Source organism: Hyperolius riggenbachi, chromosome 3, assembly GCF_040937935.1.
Source record: "Hyperolius riggenbachi isolate aHypRig1 chromosome 3, aHypRig1.pri, whole genome shotgun sequence".
In the NCBI taxonomy this organism is placed as follows: Eukaryota; Metazoa; Chordata; class Amphibia; order Anura; family Hyperoliidae; genus Hyperolius; species Hyperolius riggenbachi.
The window spans coordinates 220547482-220568819 of NC_090648.1; the positions used below are offsets into that span (position 1 = coordinate 220547482).

The 21338-nt window shown below is 42.5% G+C and overlaps 1 protein-coding gene across 2 annotated transcripts in view; it reads left to right on the plus strand.

The window, feature by feature from the left end:
- TLN2 (talin 2) overlaps positions 1–21338 on the plus strand; it is a 273188-nt gene that overhangs the window by 160882 nt on the left and 90968 nt on the right. For both annotated transcript variants that reach the window (XM_068275770.1, XM_068275771.1), the window contains exons 12-23: positions 792–893; positions 1788–1864; positions 5343–5526; positions 7785–7898; positions 10182–10290; positions 14382–14590; positions 16397–16495; positions 16582–16749; positions 16841–17135; positions 18343–18509; positions 18591–18719; positions 21058–21171. In XM_068275770.1, the coding sequence (XP_068131871.1) occupies positions 792–893; positions 1788–1864; positions 5343–5526; positions 7785–7898; positions 10182–10290; positions 14382–14590; positions 16397–16495; positions 16582–16749; positions 16841–17135; positions 18343–18509; positions 18591–18719; positions 21058–21171 (1767 nt within the window). The remainder of the gene's footprint in view (positions 1–791; positions 894–1787; positions 1865–5342; positions 5527–7784; positions 7899–10181; positions 10291–14381; positions 14591–16396; positions 16496–16581; positions 16750–16840; positions 17136–18342; positions 18510–18590; positions 18720–21057; positions 21172–21338) is intronic.

Below are 21338 nucleotides of genomic sequence, written 5' to 3' on the forward strand. Positions count from 1 at the left end.
AGAAGAGGAACATTGTTAGTGAGTAACACTTTTTAAAGCACATACCATATATACAGTAAATGATCACTGCTATAGAAATGTAAGTGATCATTACTACTATAAAACCAATGAAGAGCTAATTCAATAGCTAAAATTCCCTAGAATAGCCCTCTGGTCCTGGGGCATCCCATTTTGCATCCACTGATATTTTTATGCTGCTTGACTTGAGAAAAAGGTCTCAACTGGCTACACATTAGCTGATGTGTTTTGCCCGGATTTGTTTGTACCTACACATTTTTCTGCCATATGGGGTTCTACATATGCATTTGTCCACTACGCAGCCATAGTTTCCAGTAAGTGTCCTTTAAAGATCTGTGTATGGGATGACCATCTCTGGACTGTTATAGGGACAGTAAGCAAGGCTGCTGGGAACCTACATGTCACATGAGCAGTTCAGTCACTTGAATGGATGCTAGGAGTGACTAGTTTGTAGATGCTACAGCTAGTCACCTGTAATAGGCTAGCATTGGGGAGCGACTGTTACTCAATTTGACTTTCTTTAGTTACCTGGTAACTGAAGGTTTTCAGTGTTTTTTGAGAATTTTACACCTTTTCTGGCAACTGTTAATTTCAGCATCAGACTTTGCTTTTGGTACTTTTAAAAATAAAAATATCAAAGGTCTGTGCTTGATATACACATTGATATACCCCTACCGTTTTTACTAATCATTTGTTTATCTTTGTATTCTGTTTATACCTTCGCTTTGCACATCCTACCTTTAGAATTTCAGCTGACATAATGTCTCTTTCAGGACTTTGGTGAATATCAGGAAAGTTATTACTCTGTGCAGACCACTGAAGGGGAACAAATATCACAGCTTATTGCGGGTTATATTGACATTATACTTAAGAAGGTAGGTTTCTGTACATTTATTTAGATGGATCACTTTTGAGCTTTATGATATTAACCACTTAACGACCGCCTAACGCCGATAGGCGTCGGCGGGTCGTTAGTGGTTTCCCATGGAAACGGCCGCTCGATCGAGCGGCCTTTCCATGCTAGTTCACGGAGGCTGTCTCCGTGAACAGCGTGCGAGCCGCCGATCGCGGCTCGCACACGTAATGTAAACACGCGGGGAAGAAATCCCCGCTGTTTACATCAATACGTGACGGAGATCGGCGATCCCCGGCCTCTGATTGGCCGGGGATCGCCGTCATTTGATAGGCTGAAGCCTATCCTATCCGGCGCAGGACGGATATCCGTCCTGCGCCTCACACAGGGGAAGAGAGAGGGAGGTAAGGGGAGGGAGCGCACAATATCGCTGCGGAGGGGGGCTTTGAGGAGCCCCCCCCGCAAATCACAGGCAGCCGGCGGCGATCAGACCCCCCCCTGCAGGACATCCCCCTAGTGGGGAAAAAAGGGGGGAAGTCTGATCGCCCTGCCTTTTACCTGATCGGTGCTGCGGGCTGGAGAGCCCGCGCAGCACCGATCATTAAAAATCCACATGGTCCTTAAGTGGTTAATGTCAGCCGCATGTTCAAAGCCCCATGTTTTATGGAGAAACTTTGCTTCTATTTGTTTCTATGTTTTCTGTATGACAAATGGTAATTGTGTAAAACTTCAACATTCCTGTCAAAGGAGGCGTTTTTCTTTGGTTTGTTTTTTCTAGCACTTGATAATGTATACACGTATCCAGTTTTAATGCCTTATATTTAGCAATTGTTTATGTTTTTGTATATAGTGAACTGCCATTGCTGAATTGTTTTGTGTTTCCTAAAATATTTGATAAATTCTCACCTTTACTTAGAAACAAAGTAAAGACCGGTTTGGCCTAGAGGGAGATGAAGAATCCACTATGTTAGAGGAGTCTGTTTCTCCCAAAAAGTAAGTAGAGAGACATACACCTCACTCTGAAACCCCCCAAAAATATGTTACAAAGGTAATTTTTATGTTGAGGCTGAAATGCCTTCCTTTCATTTTCCAGGTGCTGTGGTTACACTATTACACCCCCAAGTATTACTCATTTAGAGAAACTCAGTCGAAGAATACTAAAGCTCTGATACTTACCCGGGGCTTTCTCCCAGCCCATAAGCACGTCAAAGTCCCACGCTGTCCTGCCGTTCAGCCGCGGTGAGCTCCGTTACCAGGCTCAGTCAATGCCAGTCAGGGTGTACTGCGCATGTGCAGACCTCCCACACAGGCGCAGTAGACCCGGACTGACGTCACTGAGCCGGTTACCGGGGCTGATCGCAGCTGAAGGGCAGACCGCGGGAGGACAGCGTGGGAATTAGACGTGTTTATGGGGCGGGAGGAAGCTCCGGGTAAGTATCAGAGCCTCTTTAAGTGCATGCTCAGAAAGACCCTCTTTTTTTTTTTTTTTTAAACTATGTTTATTGAAAAGTTACAGACAACAGTATGTACAACAGTCAATGCAGAAGAATATAAAAATACAATCATTAATGGTCATGAGAAGTATACAAACATTAACTTACATCATAGTCAGAGTATTAAAAACAGGGAACAGCACGCATACCTAGATGCCAAGATGCCATAGAATATGAAACAACCCCTCTCCCCAAAAAAATAAAAATAAAAAAAAAACCTTAAAGACCAAAAAGAGCACTGGGGGTAAGATAAGTGGAATGAAATCATTCAGCACCCACACCTTGCCTAGATACCTCAATATAAGGGGGGAAGATCAGTGGAATGAAATCGTTCAGCACCCACACCTTGCCTAGATACCTCAATATAAGGGGGGAAGATCAGTGGAATGAAATCGTTCAGCACCCACACCTTGCCTAGATACCTCAATATTAGCGAGGATTTGATCTCTAATCAAATCTGGGTCTACCCTAACTATTTGTTAAAGAGGAACTTCACTGAATATAACATAATACAAAATTGCTTTAATACAATTTTTTTCAGTAATAGTTTGATTGAATTAGTCAGTTTTCCCATTTGCCCAATGAAAAGTCATTTTGTTGTGAAAATTGTTTCATTGTGTAACACGATGACAATAAAGTGCATGAATCGTTGGAAAATCTTACCTCACTCTAATTTACATTCACAAACTACACCTGAACGGAGACGGATCTGATGGCTGCCATATTTATTTTCTTTTAACAATATCAGTTGCCTGGCAGTCCTGATGATATTTTACTGCAGTAGTGTCTGAAAGGAGCACGTGACAAATATAGTCAAACTTTGCTTGTCCAGATTCTGTGGCTAAGGCCTCGTACACACTTCCAACGCATGTCAACCATCAGAGAGATGCTGTGTGGCTATGTGGTCGGGGCGACAGAGGGATGACAGGGGATACACGCGTAGCAGCACAAGTGGGGAGATTGCTGTTGCTGGGGTTTAGTAGATCCGTCCGGCGAATCGCTCGTGTGTTTGGCGTGAGGGATTGTCGGGTGCCGTATACACGCCTGATTGTCGGCTGAAGCAATCGTTATCGGCAGCCTCAGCCGACTTGAGTCAGACATGCGTACGAGGCTTAAGAGTATTAAAGATAGAGTCTCAGCAGGACAGCCAGGCAATTTGCGTTGTTTAAAAGGAATAGCCTAGGCTAAACATCACTGGGAGGGCGGCATTTAACCACTTCTGTACCAGCAGTCTCTGCCCCCTTAGGCTGGTTTCACACCAGGACGTTGCGTTTTAGGGGACGTTAAGGTCGCATAACGTGCCCCTAACGCAACGCCTGGTGCTCCCTGCTTTGGACGTCAGAGTGAGCCGCGTTGTGCAGCTCACTCTGGTGTCCGTGATGCCGTGATGCGCACTCTTGGACGCATGCGGCATCACGTGGTCCCGCCCGGCCAATTGCCGCACAGAGCGGCCGCTCCAGGAAGTAAACACTGCACGTCACTGAGTGCAGTAAATATTAATTAGCCATGTGCCTGGCCGCTCTCTGCTCCTCCCCAACATTACTGAGCATGTGCAAGCAGTCTAACGCGGCTCTGCCGCTTATAAAGTACTGCATGCAGTACGTTGCCTAATGGCGCAGCGTTACTAAGTAACGCAACGTGGGCACTGTGAACAGCCCATTGATTTTTCATTGCTGTGCGGTGGGGTGCGTTACAGGCTGCTTTAACGTGCGCCTGTAACGTCCCACTGTGAAACCAGCCTTAAAGGGAACCTGAAATGAGTAAAATTATTTAAAATAAACACATGATGTAGCTGCAAATGAAGATTACATACTAACTTCACTGTCAGTTCCTCTCAGAAGCTCACCATTTTCCTCTTACAGTGATTCCTTCCAGTTCTGACAATACTTTGTCAGAACTGAAATATACCAGTTGCTGTCAGTTACATATCAGCAGCTGTCATTTACAACTGAATGTGCAAGGTCCATGTCCATGTTTCCCTATGGCTCAAGTGGGTGACATTACAGTTTAACAGCGTGCTGACCAGGAAGCTGTTATGGGGTAATGGCCATTTTCAAAATGGAGGACGGATAATTCCATTGATCATCGCTTTAATCGGCTCCTGACCCTGTCAATCAGTGTAAGTCGATTGGATTGGCTTACAGTGAAGACAGGGCCAGGAACCAATGAAAACTGCTCCTGTTCGGCTCGCAGAGCTCTGCCGTCATGGAGACGGCAGGGTGAGTGTATTGCGGCGGGGACGTGCAATTCAGCAGGACGTTGAATCTACATCCTGTCAGAGCGGCAGCACCACCACCTGCTGGACGTAGATTCACACTGCGTTGGTCCGGAATCAGTTAATATCAATATACAGCAATATATAAATCTAGGAAGTGTTTCTGATGCTGAAACCAAGAAAATTTAACATAAAAGTAGGTATCCTGAATAATTTACTAAATTCTACTATATGTCCCTGGAGTTATTCTTTAATTTTGACTTCAAATGAAGCAAAATGGTGTGCAATTTCTTACTTGTGTTGAATGAGGACATCCCTAAGGAATCTGTTGAAATTTGTATTCAGTATGTTTCACGTTGTATTACATCATTCTGCACATTATTCACTATGAGCTAAGGTTGAGAGTGATAGAAACAGGCCTCAATCTTTTCAGTCACTTTCAGCCGATTTCAAGCTAATATGTGATAGGAGAATGAAACAGACTGAAGGCTATTGAATATATTACTAAGAGGGCACTCATGCTTTATAGGGGTGGTAAAACTGCTTCTCCAGATTACCATGCATGTGGCCCCCATAAGACCAGAAGCTAACTTGTAGATTATTTATTCAGAAGATCGTGTCAATTTTAGACCCAGAGTTAAAGGGACCTGTCAACATAAAGACTAGTAAGGAAAAGAGGGAGTTGCTAGCTTCTCCACCAGAGAGATTTTAAAATGTTTTAATTGCATAACTCATACATTTGTAAAATTATTTTTCTTTCCAGGTCTACAATTCTTCAACAGCAACAGGTTACCCGGCCTGGAAAGTTAGAGCATGGCACAGTTGCACTACCTGCCATTATACGCTCAGGGTCCAGTGGACCAGAAACCTTCAATGTCGGCACCATGCCATCGGCACAACAGCAACTTACTACAGGCCAGATGCACCGAGGCCACATGCCACCCCTGGTAAGCTGTCTCCTATGTTAGTTAAAATATAACTTCTATTAGTGAAATATAAATGTCACAGACTGTAGTCTATATACATATAAATCTTAACAAAATGCATTCCGCTGTTGCAAAGACTTGGGGAAAGTGGTGGGTTTTAAGCCTTTTCTTAAAGAGGCACTTAAGTGAGGAAAAAAAATTGAGTTTTACTCACCTGGGGCTTACCTCAGCCCCCTGCAGCTGATCGGTGCCCACGACGAGTCGCTCTGATGCTCCGGGTCCCGCCGGCGGCCACTTCCGGTTTCGCCGTCAGGACCCGTCAGGCTGGGGAACGCGGCTCATGCTACGCGTTCCCAGCCAAAATAGCACCCCTATGCGGCCATATGTCCGCATACGGGTGCCTATGCGGACATATGGCCGCATAGGGGGTGCTATTTTGGCTGGGAACGCGTAGCATGAGCCGCGTTCCCCAGCCTGACGGGTCCTGACGGCGAAACCGGAAGTGGCCGCCGGCGGGACCCGGAGCATCAGAGCGACTCGTCGTGGGCACCGATCCGCTGCAGGGGGCTGAGGTAAGCCCCAGGTGAGTAAAACTCAATTTTTTTTCCTCACTTAAGGTTCACTTTAAAGCTGTTCAGAGATTGGGCCTCTTGCTAGCAATCATGGAGCCAAGAGCGACGTGACGGTAGAGAGATGAGGAGAGGCTAATTACATGATCTGAGATTAATAAGAGAGGGGGGAAAACATATTAGGGGTTAAAAAAAACACAATTTAATATGTGAGGAGTCCATTAGTAATGACCTCACATGTATCTCTGATCCACTTTATATAAAGACAGTCAAATATTTATTGTTAAAGAGACCCCGAGGTGGGTTTGAAGAATATTATCTGCATACAGAGGCTGGATCTGCCTATACAGCCCAGCCTCTGTTTCTATCCCAAACCCCCCTAAGGTCCCCCTGCACTCTGCAATCCCTCATAAATCACAGCCACGCTGCTGACAAACAGCTTGTCAGAGCTGGCTGTGTTTATCTCTATAGTGTCAGTCTGCTGCTCTCCCCGCCTCCTGCAGAACTCCAGTCCCCGCCTGCATCCCTTCCCTCCCTGCTGATTGGAGGGAAGGGACGGGGGCAGGGACCGGAGCTATGCAGGAGGCGGGGGAGCAGCTGAGACTGACACTACAGATGTAAACACAGCCTCACAGCATGGCTGTGATTTATGAGGGAGTGTGCAGGGGGACCTTAGTGGGGTTTGAGATAGCAACAGAGGCTGGGCTGTATAGGCAGATCCAGCCTCTGTATGCAGATAACATTCTTTAAACACACCTCGGGTTCTCTTTAAAGCATTTCTGGACAGGAAATCATAAGAAATCAAATCTTGCAAATTTAGCCTGAGTTTATAAAAAATGTGTTGGCATAGGTTTGCAAACCTCGCTTGACTCCTATAAGGCCATCGCGATGGTTGCGGAAAGGTTAGTGAAATAGTTGTGTAGTTGCATGCACCTTTTTGTTAACGCTATAAGAGCCCTGAAACCTTTCAGAACTCAAGCACAATATTCCAAATACTGCATGTATATGTCTCTAAAGGATTTGCAGAAAATAATAAATGGACTTCTTTCATCTGGTCTACTTTTATTCCTTATACGCCACCCTTGTTTATAGCAACTGGTGTGCTTCCTCCATTTGTATGCCTGTACCGTAGTCCTGTTCTCTTCAGGATAGTCCTGTCCTAGCTCCAATTTTCTGTCCTCATGCCCATTTTCTGTGCAGTGTGTTCTTTTGATTTGTATGGGAATATTGTGAACCATTTTCATTCAAGTCAGTAGCTCATTAAATGTCTTGTTATGCTCATCCTTCCAATTAATCAGATCCTGAACAGCCCAGCCATATGTCACTGCTAATTAGCACATTTTATAGTCTTCTAACCTACTTTCCTATCTAAAAAAAGGGCTGTGAATTCATCATTTTCTGATGCTCCGAAACAAAATATTTGCAGTAATCTAAAGCATAGGAATCAAAGGACACCCATTTCCTCTGTTCCCAGTTAGGCATGTGGTAGGTTAAGCTGCAATGTAAAATGCAATACATAATGGCTATCAGTTGGAAGTGCAAAATGAGTGTCTAAAACAAAATAAACTTTGTTAGGAACCAGACTCTGTGAAAGGGTTTCTATAAAATCTGTTGCCGTGTTTCCTTGTGTGAATTGTACTGTAGCCAGGGGTGCATTATGTACAGTCAAAGCCTCCTCCTGTAAATTAATTCCTGTGTCTTCCTGTACAGACCTCAGCTCAGCAGGCTCTGATGGGAACCATTAACACCAGCATGCATGCGGTTCAACAAGCACATGATGACCTGAGCCAAGTGGACAATCTGCCACCACTGGGACAGGATATGGTAAGATGGACACATTTAATGTGATTTCTTCATTTCAATGAGCAGTTTAGCTTACCGTAGTTATATAGGTTTTAAAGTATTGAGATTAAGATACAAGCATGTAATCTATTGGAAATAGTTTTTTTGTAATCATTTTGTTAATCAAATGTTTACGTAGACAGGCCATTTTTCAGGAGATTGTTGTGTAAGGTGGGGAAGGGAGCAGTGTGAGAACAAGACTCCATAGTTTTGTACTCCAGCACATAGTGCTAAGTTTGTGGCTGAAACCTGGAAAAGGAAGTAAAGCCTAGTTCGCAGTAAAAAACACAATTGCGAAGCTCTTTGCAAATGCGATTTTGCAAAAGCAAATTTTTTTGAGTGATTTTTAAGTGGTCTGAAACTCAGCATTTCTCCTTTGCTCTAAAAGATTTTTTCCAACCTTAAATATACTATCACAAAAAAAATTATAGCAGAACAGCATTCAAACAATAAAGGTAGCCATACATCTAGCGATTCTGATTCAATTAACAAAGTGATCAATTTTATTGGGGAATTGACTTCAGTATAGTTGATCGAAAGTCGATTGACTAGTGACCCACAAACTACAAGCAATTCCTAAGCGATTCACCTTCACTAATCGATCTGACCAATGTTGTGTCTCCATGCTCTGAATGCAAAAATCGATTGAATGATATGTGAACAGTAGCAGATTCCTGTGCGATCGACCGATATCTTGCAAACCTGCTCGATCGAGTAAGCTGGATGATTCGACATATCAGCCACTTTTCATCAATTGGGAATTCTGGAACACACTCGATTCCTTCTCGATTCGATAAAATAATCGCATGGTCGAGCATACTGCAAAATCGCTAGATATATATGGGCACCTTTAAACACTGCAATTTGTTCTGTGTGACAGGCTCCTTCTGCTGGTGAACTGCATCCCCAGAGGTGATAACATTATCTTTTGTTCACATTCCTCTTTTGTTACAATTAGTTACAGCCAGCCAGGTGCCGAAACGGAACTGTACTGAGCTGACAAGCAGAGACAGATGAGAAATTTTTACTTGATAGCTGCTTCATTGTTATTTTAAAATGTATGCGTAAAATGCAATGGCAGCTTTCAGAGCAGATAAACTGTACTTTGGGACCTTGTAATTTGTAAACAGGCAGTATTACTTGTGCACAAAAGCAAATATAACTGAATGCGCAATAAAAAAAGTAGTAAAACACATTTTTATTGAATGTTATGAGTTTTATTCTACTTTAAAGTAATGTGCATTTTTGTACATTCCTTTATGAAAATTCGGTCTAAAAATGGTACAGGCAGCACATTTTCGATTTTGTCAAAATTGAAACGCTGCAGTGAGAACCAGGAATGTGGAGTCGTACAAAAATCTTCCGACTCCAACTCCTAAGTTTATGAAACTCCGACTGCGGGTACCCAAAATAGCTCAGACTCCTTGACTCCGACTCCTTAGTCCAGTGGTTACCAAACTTTTTTGGGTGAGGGCACCTTGATGGCTTTGACATTTTTTCAAGGCACCCCTCGGCAAAAACAACTACAGAAATGCCGTTATGACCCTTAGCAGGCGACGATTCACACCAAGTAGCTAGTGATGCTTATTAGGCACTGTGATTTCTCTCATGCATAACTTCAACCATGGTTGCAGGGACTAAAGGTTAACTAGCAGGTAATGCAGCCAAATGATATATCAATGTGCAGTTGCATTACCTGATGGTATTGCATAAAGGATGGGGATGCATGCGGGGCACCCCTGAAAGGTGCCCGAGGCACACCAGGGTGCCGCAGCACCCAGTTTGAGAGCCCCTGCCTTAGTCTAAAACTTACCAGGGCTGTGGATTTTGTACAAAAATTATCCGACTCCCGACTCCTCAGTTTATGAAATCTCAGACTCTGGGTGCCCAAAATTACTCCGACTTCTCGACTCCAACTCTGACTCCACAGCCCTGGTGAGAACACCCTCATAGGGTGACACTGCTGTAGCACTTTGCCGATCTCTGGCAAACTGAACGCAATCACTCATAGTGTGAACCAGTCCAAAGTGTGGACTTCTGTTGAGATCTGATCTTATATAAAATATCTACACACAGCAAGGTGGTACGTTATCCATATCAGGAAGATATTGATCATTTAACCATATCTATGTAGTGTTTGCCCAGCTCAACTCTTGTCTTACATGTGGAGAGCAGAGTCTTTGCTATAATGATGAGACATTTCTGTGTTGATTTTAGCTATGATAGTTTGGTATTTTTCATCATTTTTTTTTAATTTTATTTCAGGCATCCAGGGTCTGGATTCAAAATAAAGTGGATGAGTCAAAACATGAAATTCACTCACAGGTCGATGCCATTACTGCAGGAACAGCTTCTGTGGTAAACCTCACTGCAGGTATATTTAGTACAGCTGCTTGTGTATATAGCCACATTCTCAGCATTGGGACTACACTGCCCTGCCAAGGCTAAAGGATGAAAGTTCTTGTAAGCTGATCTTTCAGGAATTGCCTAAAGATTTATGCAGTGTTTGCAGTGTCTTGATTTCTTAAAATTCCACTAATGCTAGGTACACACTATGAGATTTTCTGGCAGATTTACTGTCAGATCGATTATTTCCAACATATCTAATCTGATTTCCGATCGATTTCTGATCCCTTTCCGATTTATTTCTGATAGAAGTGCACAGAAAAGGGTCGGAAATCGATCGGAAAACAGATGTGTTGGAAATAATCGATCTGACAGTACATCTGCCAGAAAATCTCATAGTGTGTACCTAGCATATAACTGCTTAAGATCTTAACCTCATGCAAAGAGGACTTAATAAAGAAAGCTTTGTACACACATACCCTGGATTGTCACCCACCAGGGATCGCGTCTCAATCCCATGGATGACTGTGCAGTGCCAAGGCTGTACACCCCACGTTTCACTAGTGTCTAGGCTGGTAATCTGTTCTGTTGCTAGGCGGTAGGGAGCAGGGTCGATGGAGCGGGTTGTTTAATCACCAACATACTAAGGGCTCTTTCACATTAGGGCAGATTTTCTGCGTTTCAACGCAAAGGGTAAAGTTTGCGTTACCCAAGGTGAAATGAAAGTCCATAGACTTTCATTTTAGCTTTCACATATAACGCAGCCTTTTTGTGCGTTGCGTTTCACTGCACCCAGGCGCAGTTTTTCGGCCGACGCTAGCTTTATGCGTTACAATGTTAGTCAATGTAAAACGCACACTATGCGCGTTTTTAATCCGTTAACGCAGGCAATCAGTTCCAGAATGCAACAGAGGAACAATGTAGAAAGTTAAGAAAAACAAATTACCTGCGTTTTTCTATGTGCTGTAACGCATTGAAAACGGATTAAAAACGCACACTCACTGCAGTGCAACGCATATCAAAACGGATGCTTTGAGCGTTCTCCAACGCAAGCTCTGATGTGAAAGAGCCCTGAAGGGGATCAAGGACTGCTGTGCACACGCTACATTGTTAAAGAGGAGGTCGTTATCAGACACCTGGGCAGAATTTAATCTAGCATGGGAACAAGGCTCTAATGAAATTTCTTTGAACGCAGCCAATAATTTTTGTTACAAGCCAAAACTGTACTTAATTTATTCTCCCTTGGCAGGGCAGTACCCTGGATATTTAGGATTGTAAATTGGGCATTATTGTTTAACAGTCCCCAATGGGATCATGGGAAGTGTAGTCCTTGTCCCAGACAAGTTGGTACAGGAGGCAGCAGCAACCGCTCCCAATTACCTTGCTGCTATGATAGTGAGGAATGAAGATAGAATAATGTCATCAGAAATCCAAAACGGCACCATATGTGCAAGCTTAGGGCCTGTTCAGACTATCTGCGTATGAAGAATGCGTTTAAAATCAAAGAAACGCAAGTTGCAAAACGCATGCGTTTTTCTTGCGTTCGAATGCGTATTCTATTGCGTTTTGCACACACACGTGGCCCAGGGGGAAAAAAAGAATTATGGGAACCGCAGAGGAAAACGGACGCTAAAAACGCAATAGTACGCGTTTTTTGATACGCGTCCATAGACTTTCATTGCGTCCGTTTCTATGCGTGACGCACAGAACTGCATGCAGCAATGCGGATGAGAAACGTATGCGTCTCATACGCATACATGTGAACTAGCCCATTCAAAAGCATTAGGAGCCGTTTCTATGCGTTTTTGGTGCCCAGACAAGTTCCCTGAAAACGTCTAGGAACGCGCATAGTCTGAACAGGCCCTAAATTTGTTTTTTCTTACACTTTCAAGTGCAACCAAACAGTGAAGAATCTGGAATGCGGCAAGGATATTTTCCAAGAACTTCATGATTAGCCAAAAGCTTGTTTTCCTGTTTAAAAACCTCACATGACCACTGTGAATGTGAGCCCCATAATAAAGTGACTGTCAGGCAGAATACATGGTGGCTGACACTAGTGGTGTGTAATTTGTGTGATGGAAACAGAAACCATCACAGTCAGCGTCTCAGTGACAGGAAACTCCTCATATACATAGCTTTTGTTTAACCGTTTTCCAGTATTTTAAAGAAGGTCTTTACTCTGGTGGCTCTGAATGTCATGACCAAATGCAAAGGAAGGCAGTTAATTAGCAGCAGAGACAGCAATGTGGTGGAAGGTCATGTCCAATGTTGGGACAGCTGGTCATGTGAAAGAGGCTTTTTGGTACTACAGAATCATCATAAATGCTGCTCAGTGTTATTTGATATGGTTGCCACCTAATTACAGTAGTCTCAGTTATCTGGCACTGACAGGCATCCGCTGATGTTTTATAAGTGTGCTTTCTGGTTGCTTGAGACTCAATGTTAAAAACAGGCCTAGCTAATACAGCACTATACCCCACTTTAGATACATACCATGAACTATGTATTAAATGTTAAAATACAGTAATTGAAACTATATTAACGTTGGTGGAGCCATTGAACCCGATCTTTAAGCCCACAAACAGTCTTGGAAGTTGGCCTTTACCACTGTGAGTACTGCTGGCAAATTGCAATGGTTAGTGGAGACTGCTGGTTAGTTGAGTTCTGGACAAATGGGACTCTGCTGTACTTGCTCTCCATCTTTGTGTTCTGCTTTGGTTTGAAAAACCTTTAACAGCTTTTATCTGGCAGAACTGAGAATATCTTTATTTCCTGAAGTTTGTCATTTTATGTCCTGCAAATACCAGATAGGAGAATTTAAGAAAAGTATGGCCGCTTAAAGATACAGATTTATTTTAGTTCATCAAATCATAATTTTGATTTGATTTCCTCTAGAAATCGATTACAAATAATGGTGGATTATGTTGACAGATTGTGTGAAATCATGTTGGCATTGATCTTTGACAGATTCAATCATGGTAACGGTCCAAAATGTATATTTCATGTTTAGATGAAGTATAATAAAGTGAAGGACTACTGTTGGCCTGATAACTAACTTAAGCATATGTGCAGCACACATAGCTCTATACGAAGAGCATGATGTTGAATATCATTACCTGATAGCAGTAATTTATTCGACTGTTGTACAATGCAATTATTAGTTTTAGATACTAGATCCCTGAAAACCAATTTCTTATTGTTTGCAAAGGGGTACAATTTTTTTTAGTAACTTATGTAAACTTGTCTATACACTGCTTTGAGCTCCGGATCCTGGTCATCAAGACCCTTGATCTATTCCCCATTCATTGTCAGGATTGCCTGTGAGGAATCTCCTAGTTGCATCTGAATTAGTAGCATAAACTGGCTATAAACTGTTCAATCCCTGGTCAGTCTTGCCAACTTCTATGTGATTTGAGGATTTACATATTGAATGTAATTTGGATGTACAGTATAGGTCAGGTAGGCCCTTAATCAGCATAGATGTGGCAAGATTGTACAATCAGCTTGTACAGTGTATGGGCAGCTATATACTGTAACTAGCAGTAGTGGTGAAATACTGTTCATCACTAGTGGCCAACAGTGTCAGCAGTGTTAACTAAAAAGAGAAGCACACATTTCTGTTAGTATGCTACACTGGCAAATGGGTTGGAAATTGACTGGCAGTAAGAAACTTGTAAAAAAAAAATGAAATTTGCTAGGTAAAGGAGAGCTGTTCAAAGCAGGCGCTGCAGATAAAATGCAATATTACAATCTTTACACTTCTATATGAATGTGCCTAGAAATGTCCAAAGGAGAGAAAGTATCTGGGTGTTGGACAACTTGGCTCACCAACCCAGCATGCTCTGGGACAATCTGTGCTTTGACCCTCTGAAAACGTGCATGACACGCAATGGTCATATATGAACACTGTCCCACAGCCTCGCCAGTGTATGGGTATCTTGTTATTTTTACACAGAAACTATACTAATCTGCATTGTTTAAAGTTGATTGCCCTTCATCAGTAGTGTTGAGAGCAATTGGTATATCTCTCCTGTTTTGCAGAAAATGAAATTGTTTGCATGTGGTTGTTAGAATTTTAGCATTGTTACCAATCTCTTTTTATTTATTATGTTTTTTTAGGGGATCCAACAGAGACTGACTATACAGCTGTAGGCTGTGCAATCACCACAATATCTTCCAATTTGACGGAGATGTCTAAGGGTGTAAAGTTGTTAGCTGCCCTAATGGAGGATGAAGTTGGAAGTGGGGAGAAGTTACTGGGAGCGGCAAGGACATTGGCTGGGGCTGTGTCAGATCTGCTGACTGCTGTGCAGCCATCTTCAGGAGAGGTCTGTACCCTGAGCTTTTACAGTTCATTCAATGCACATGAAAGAAAACTTGCCCTGAGCTATATGGAGGCAAATGTTGCTGATATCTACTTGCGAAAATACTTGTTTCTTTGGCTATTATACTGATCGAATTACTTCGATACTTTGTCACTGACCTGTAGGAAATAAGTAGATTGTGTGACTTCATTCTGATTCCTTAGGCTGTGCGCTTGTTCCGTGTCAGAAAGCAGAAAGGTCAGTAACAGACAGGCATTTAGCATTTTTAGAAGGAAATCCGTAATGTCAACTGCATATTTTTCATATTTCCTCTAGATTAGTTGGACTATAGTAATTTTACTGCTGGCAGAAGATGTAGAAGCATTCCATAGTGTACAGTTATTAAACAAGATTACTCTGTAAGGCAGTTGTTGTAGGGAATTGCACATTAAAAGGAACCCGAAGTGAGAGACATATGGAGACTCCCATATTTATTTCCTTTTAAACAATACCAGTTGCCTGGCAGTTCTGCAGATCTCTTTGTCAGCAGGAGTGTTTGAATCACACCAGAAACAAGCAGTGCAGCTAATCTTGTCATATTTTTGTCAGTAACCTCTGATCTGCATGCTTGTTCAGGGTCTATGGCTAAAAGTATTAGAGGCAAGCAATCAGCTGGACAGCCAGGCAATGTGCATTGTTTAAAAGGAAATATGTCAGCCTCCATATGTCACCTTTAGACATAACATAAAATGACAATGTGAATGGAACCACGCCGCAAAACACATCTTGTAAATACATCCGTAGTACCTGAGGCTCAGTCTACAAATACTAATTTTAAAAAGCTACTCTGTGAAACTAATTAGTAATATTCAATCCAACGGATAAGCCTCTGAATACACTAAATGATAACCTTTTACTAAGTCATTGAAAAAAGTAAGCAGAATATGAGCTGTCAGCAAGCCTTATCCTATAAATACCATTGCATGTTGGGGCAGCTTTCAGCTCAGACATGGGCTATACTGCCTGGTAGTATACATGGGTAGTATACCTGATAGTATACATACTTTATTGGTGGTGAGTTATTTATTGCTTTATCATTTGTGTCCTGTATATATATATATATATATATATATATATATATATATATATATACATACAAAGCCTGTGACAGGCGAAACATGTTGGGTTTATGGGTGGTGTGGTGGCTGATTTAGCAATCCTTATGTCTTTTACATTTCTTTAGGGAGGGAGACTGGTGATATAGTAAAGTGGACTCTTTATAGAGTATCCACCTAGTGCTGGTTGACAGAAAAGGAAACCCTGGTGGCTCAGTGCCGGCAACCTATAAATGTATTGTTGCACTGTATACTCGTTTTCCTGATCTACCAGCAGCCATTTGCCTGCACAGCTCACCAGATACCCACACCTAGTGGTAATGTTATATTCTATGGCCGTCTCATTTTTTTAATACAGTAACTGTAACAGTTAAGGTTAGTTTTCTGTATGTTCTGGGACTTCTCCTTTGGATTATATTTTACTTAGTCTACAAATGGTAATCTAGCTGTAGGTGCTTGCTGGCCTACCATATGCAAGTGAAATGTTTAGATATTTAGCTACCTTTCCTCATCTTCGTTGTTTGATGCAGCTTTACATTACTAAATATGATACCAATAACTGAATATGCTATATTTGGAATGTATTACTTTATATCCATGAACATATTGTGTACTAATATAAGATCCATTGGTTTAGGCCAGTCTACTTCTCCAGTATAATCACTGGCAAAATGTGCCATCACAAAATAATGTAAATGTTTTTTTCCCTTTGCAGCCCCGACAGACTGTTCTCACTGCAGCTGGCAGCATTGGACAAGCAAGTGGAGACCTGCTGCGACAAATTGGAGAAAATGAAGCGGATGAGAGGTTCCAGGTATGTGAAGATTACTGGCAGAGATGATTTCTGCCACCCTTTATGTTGTGTGCTGTTGATATTCTGTACTGTATTTTGTGCCCTAGGATGTGCTAATGAGCCTGGCAAAAGCTGTAGCCAATGCAGCTGCCATGCTGGTCCTGAAGGCTAAGAATGTAGCACAGGTAACTGAAGACACAGGACTACAGAATAGAGTCATTGCTGCTGCCACTCAGTGTGCTCTCTCTACTTCCCAGCTGGTGGCTTGTGCCAAGGTGAGCTCTAAAGTGGATTGTACAGATTGCCTGTCCATGTCTTTTCTGCCTCTTGTGCAGTTTATCACACTATTGTTGTTTTATGTGACAGGTGGTTAGCCCAACTATTAGTTCTCCAGTATGTCAGGAGCAACTAATTGAGGCTGGGAAGTTGGTGGATCGATCTGTAGACAACTGTGTCCGTGCATGCCAGGCAGCCACTGAGGATACCGATCTACTGAAGCAGGTCAGTGCAGCTGCCAGTGTGGTCAGCCAGGCACTTAATGACCTTCTGCAACATGTACGCCAATTTGCTAGTCGCGGAGAACCCATTGGACGATATGACCAAGCTACAGACACAATCATGTCCGTTACAGAGAGCATCTTCAGTTCTATGGGTGATGCAGGTAAGTGAATCAGATAGCATCTTATTTAAATATAAAACAACTATTTGAGATGTAATTAGTGTTGCACTGTACTGACATATAGTAAAATGCAGTAAACTATTCAAGCTACAATATGGTAATTTTTCTGGTTTCAGCATCAGAAACACTTCCTATATCTATACATTGCTGTATATTGGTATGTAACCCAACCCTCCCCATGATGTTTAGTCTAAGCTTTTTATATATGTGGAAATCTCCTCCCAGAGCATTCTGGGAAACCAGGTATATTTTCTACTGGCTTCAGAACCCTTTAGACAAATAGTCCGTAGAGATGCTTACATAATTCAAAGGGAAGGTCTGAGCAAAATTAAAAAAGAAAATCTACTTACCTGGAGCTTCCTCTATCCCTTGTCAGCCGTCCCGTGCCCTCGCCACAGCTCCGCATCTAGTCGATGGCCCGGGGTCCTCGCCAGGTCGGCATCTTCTACTCCTGTGTGAGTGCCGCTCGCGATCACGCTCATATGGTCTGGATTGTTCTGCGCAGTACGCTCCAGGCTACGTGAGCACGGTCGCACATGTGCAGTAGATGCCGGTCGGCATCTGCAATGGAGTGGACCCCAGGCCACCAGCTGGGAGCAGAGCTGCGGCGAGGGCACAGGACAGCTGCCAGGGGCTGGAAGAAGCACCAGGTAAGTAGATCTTTTTTTTTTTTTTCTTCACCCTGGATTTTCCCTTTAAGTGTGAAAACACTGACTAAATAATTTATAAATTAAGATTGTGAAAAAATAAGACATTTTTATTAATTAAAGTGTACCTGAGATGAGGATTTAAAAGAAAAACAATACATAGCTGGGGCTTCCTCCAGCCCCTCCCAGGCGTTTTGCTCTCTCGCCATTCTCCTCCGCCTCCTCGTTCTTCCGGCCGTGTGTGCTACCTCTTCTCCCTTCCATCGGCGGGAGCTGCATGTGCAGTAGTACTACTGCATACGCCGTTGGCCCCGGACCGGAGGACTTTCCAGGGCCAATTGCAGAAGAACAAGGAGGCCAAGGAGAACAAGGGAGCAATAAGCCTCGAGGGGGCTGGAGGAAGCCGCAGGTATGTATATATTTCTTCAACTTTTTTCATGGTAATAATATTTGATTATTTTTATTATGGGTGTTTGTTTCCCTTTTTGTATAATTTAAGTGTTTTTGCATCTAGCTGTAAATTATTTTATGAACCCTTTTAGGTGAGATGGTTCGTCAGGCGCGAGTGTTAGCGCAGGCTACATCAGATCTTGTGAATGCAATGAGGTCTGATGCAGAAGCTGAGCTAGACATGGATAATTCCAAGAAGCTGCTTGCAGCTGCCAAACTACTGGCTGATTCAACAGCTCGTATGGTGGAAGCTGCCAAGGTAGGTACTGGAATTAAGTGTTTTTTTCTATGTTCACGGATTCCGGCCTCAGAGTGGTAATGAGATTTACTTCATTGTCAGGGAGCAGCAGCCAATCCTGAGAATGAAGACCAGCAACAGAGGCTCAGAGAGGCTGCTGAGGGACTCCGAGTGGCTACTAATGCAGCAGCCCAGAATGCCATTAAAAAGAAGATTGTGAACAGACTTGAGGTGAGAATCCATGAGTAGGATTGTTTAAACAATAGGTAGTTGATAAGTATATATATTTGTGCTATAATGAGGATATTCTACATAGTCAACAGTGCTGAAGTGTGCTCATTGCTCTTGTCATCTTTAGTGGATAAACTGTCATACTGGAGCAGAGATGTAATTACCTCTGTCAGCGAGGATTGCAGAATGCTCATCAGAGACCTCCAGCGAATTAGCCAATGACGTTGGAGCTGAGACCAAACTAAAGTATAGCTGACTTTTGCAAATGAACTCTACTATACCTGATAAATGTGGCATAACTCTATGTTGGCTCGGAAATGTTACTTTGTGTGTGAAATTAGGCTGTTACAGCTACGTTATAAGATTTTATGTGACATGAAACTGCAAAGCTGAAAAAATAAATAGCACTGTATATGTTTAGACTGCAAGGGGAGTGAGCCACAGACTGTACTCTGGAAAGATTGCTGCCTCTAGCAGAAGAAGTTTTTGCAGCAGAAAGTAGCTGTGTAGGGGCTCCTGGCCAGATAGCCGTTATAAGGATACACTCATCAAGAAGCTTATATACAGTAAATGCCTCTATAGGACTAGGAAAACATTTGCACTTGGAGTTGTACTTTCACAGAGGTCCAAACCTCCACCACTCTATCTGAATGTAGAACGGGATATATTATAACTGTGTATGTCCAGGGTGGTTTGGGTTATGCCATAATAAGATAAGACTTAAAATGAAAAGTAAAACCTATGAATAGTGTGAAGTAAGACACTTGTCTGTTCTCCCAGTTTTGACTCAGAGGTGTCAGTTTTGGTCATTCTAGAAGCCTTTTCCCTGAACTCCCTGATTTATGCCAGTAACTGTACTCAGTCACGTGTCACTCAGGCTACCTGCTGTGAAAAGCTCATCGTCTGGCTATTTCTATTTACTTAACTGTATTCAAAAATTTTGCATACAAAAATCATATCCCCCGTTAAAAAGGTGAGCCATATGGTGTGTTGCAGCCTGTATCACCACAGCCGGCTGTGCTACCCATTCATCACATGAACACATCACATGCACACAACTGTCCTAATACTCCAGGGAGTTTTAAGGTCCACAGGCAGGGCTTCAGTTGAAATGTACACATGTGTCGCTGTTCCTATATCAAGCAGACTGAATAAACTCCAGCATTACAGGCGTATTAAACACAGATGTGCCCAGAGGGCTCTCACCACCTCACGTGGGCTACGTTCTGCCTCAGTGTTCTATAGTCCATGCCATCTGCGCGGTATCTATAGCTATGCGCTGCCTCCTCTCAACCTCAGATGCTGCCAGTTTGTACAGTCCGCGGTATCCGGGTCCGTGCTGCGTGATGTGGGTGACGTCACCAAGGCTCACTTCCGTTACTAGTATCGTCCGCCCCCTAACACATAAAGCTATGTGTTGTTAGAAGACCTTGTGGAAATGTGTAACTATATTCGAAATTTAATACCACAATGAGGCTCCCCTTAGAATAAGGTTATAGCACTATGTTATATAGACTTGAGCACTTGATATCATAGAAATTTATTTCCATTTACTGCCAAAGAAAATGTCAACAGTGGTTGATCGCTTTGCAGTCATCTTTACTACATTCACTCAGATTGTTATAATTTGGGTCAATGTGCTCCTATTTGCTGGCCTTGGAAAGTGTCATGAAAAATGCAACTGTGGAGTTTAGTATCCCCATTTAATTCCATACAGACTGCGAAATTGGTTGGAAGGATCAGTCACTTGAAAAACTGTTGGCAGTACATTATCAAGATTCTCTGAACCATTTTGTCCACCATTTGCCCTGCAAGACAAGCGCAGGTCTTATTCACTTGCATGTGGAACATAATCATATACGTTTTCATTAACTAAAGGCACATTGACCGCACACCATATTGTTTGGAATCTTGTGGGCATTGGAAGGCCCTATGGAGGATATGAGAATCCTATAGAACCCCCCGCAAATGTTTATTATGGCCAGATTCAATAGTTTCTAGTATGGGAGAGATGACAATATGGGCTGACTTTAATTGGCTAGCTCATGTAAGTGTGAGGAGAACCAGGACTTTAAGATAGTGTCTGATGTGATGGAATGTTGACTCGCATATTTGTGATGGTCCTTCTGCACTATGGAAGATAAAATTAGAAATAGAAAAGCAGCATAGTTCACAGTGGAATTCCTGTGGCGTTGTGCCAGAACTGGAATGAATACTTAAGTCCTACTTCAAAATCATTATCATAACTGCTGTACCCTCCTGAATTATTAATTTTTACTGTGATCGCTGCACTTGTCTACAATCATTGCCTGACTCAGTGTCTGTTCTTTCTCCACAGGCCGCTGCTAAACAGGCTGCAGCTGCTGCTACTCAAACCATTGCAGCCTCCCAGAATGCCTCCATTTCTAATAAGAATGTGACAGCCCATCAGCAACTGGTACAGAGCTGCAAGGTAATTTTGTCAGAGATTAGTGAGTTTTATTTCTACAGAGGCTGTAATAGGTATAGTCTGCTACATTGTTACCATTTATAGAAATAAATTGTTTTCATGACATATTATTATTTACACCTATGAAATCAGCAGACAGATACATTGATTTCATGTGATAATTTCATCTT